At 59.2% G+C, this 1,517-nt stretch overlaps 1 protein-coding gene across 1 annotated transcript in view; it reads right to left on the minus strand.

The window, feature by feature from the left end:
* Positions 1-1,517, minus strand: part of IL3RA (interleukin 3 receptor subunit alpha) — a 26,342-nt gene that overhangs the window by 12,910 nt on the left and 11,915 nt on the right. Inside the window, exon 5 of the mRNA XM_037735025.1 lies at positions 485-620. Within this exon, the coding sequence (XP_037590953.1) occupies positions 485-620 (136 nt within the window). The remainder of the gene's footprint in view (positions 1-484; positions 621-1,517) is intronic.

The following is a 1,517-nucleotide window of genomic DNA, read 5'->3' on the forward strand; positions in this document are numbered from 1 at the left end:
CCTCCATCCTCCCTTCCGCCCTCCCTCCATCCTCCCTTCCATCCTCCCTCCATCCTCCCTCCATCCTCCTACCATCCTCCCTCCAACCTCCCTTTCTTTCTCCCTTTCATCCCCCTTTAATCCCCCCTTCCATTCCCCCTTCCATCCTCCCTCCATCCTCCCTTCCATTCTCCCTCTCATCCTCTCTTCCATCCTCCCTTCCATCCTCTCTTCCATCCTCCCTCCATCCTCCCTCCATCCTCCCTCCATCCTCCCTCCATCCTCCCTTCCACCCCCTCTCCATCCTCCCTTCCATCCTCCCTCCATCCTCCCTTCCTTTCTCCCTTTCATCCCCCTTTCATCCCCCCTTCCATTCCCCCTTCCATCCTCCCTCCATCCTCCCTCCATCCTCCCTTCTGCCCTCCCTCCATCCTCCCTTCCATCCTCCCTCCACCCTCCTCTGCCTCTCCCCGTCTCCCCCTCCGCAGCCCAAGGCCGAACCTACTCGGGATTGCTGCTGATCGACAGGTGGTACTGGATGTCGCCGGGGGCCTCGGGACCCACGGCCCAGCTGCAGGTCATGAGGTCCACCTCGTGAACCCGGCAGCTCAGGTTTTGCGCGGCTGCCCGCGAATTCCCACCTGTGTTTGCCAACCAGAAAGAAAACGCGAGTCACGGCCGGACGCGGTGGCTCATGCCTGTCACCCCAGCACTTTGGGAGGCCAAAGCAGGCGGGTCACCTGAGGTCGGGAGTTCGAGTCCAGCCTGCCCAGCATGGCGAAACGCTGTCTCTACTAAAAACACAAAATATTAGCTGGGCTTGGTGACAGGTGCCTGTCATCCCCGCTACTCGGGAGGCTGAGGCAGGAGGATCCCTTGAACCCGGGAGGTGGAGGCTGCAGTGAGCCGAGATCGCGCCACTGCACTCCAGCCTGGGCGACACGAGCGAAACTCTGTCTCAATAATAATGATAATAATAATAATAATTAGGTGGGCATGGTGGCTCGTGCCTGTGCTCCCACCTTCCTGGGAAGCTGCCGCAAAAGGATCGTTGAACCCCAAGGGGTGAAGCCGGCAGCGAGCGGTGACGGTGCCGCTGCAGTCCAGCCTGGGCAACAGACGGAGACCTTGTCTTCAATCAAAGAAAGAGAGAAAGACGGGAAAGAGAGAGAGAGAGAGAGAGAGAGAGGAAGGAAAGGGGGAGGAAGGGAGGAAGAAAGAAAGGGAAGAAGAAGGAAGAAAAGTAGGGAAGGAGGAAGGGAGGGAGGGAGGAGGGAGGGAGAAGGGAGGGAGGGAGGGAGGAAGGAAGGAAGGAGGAAGGAAGGGAGGAGGGAGGAGGGAGGAAGGAGGAAGGAAGGGAGGAAGGGAGAGAAGGAAAGGGAGGTAGGGAAGGGATGGAGAGAATGAGGGAGGGAGGGAGGAAGGGGGAGGGCATGAAGAAGGGAGGGAGAGAAGTAAGGAATGGGAAGAGAAGGAGGGAATGAAGGAAGGAAGGAAGGAGGGAGGGAGGAGTGAGGAAGGAAGGGAGGGAGGGGGAG

The sequence above is a fragment of the Cebus imitator genome, unplaced genomic scaffold (genome assembly GCF_001604975.1).
Source record: "Cebus imitator isolate Cc_AM_T3 unplaced genomic scaffold, Cebus_imitator-1.0 Scaffold708, whole genome shotgun sequence".
Taxonomy (NCBI): Eukaryota; Metazoa; Chordata; class Mammalia; order Primates; family Cebidae; genus Cebus; species Cebus imitator.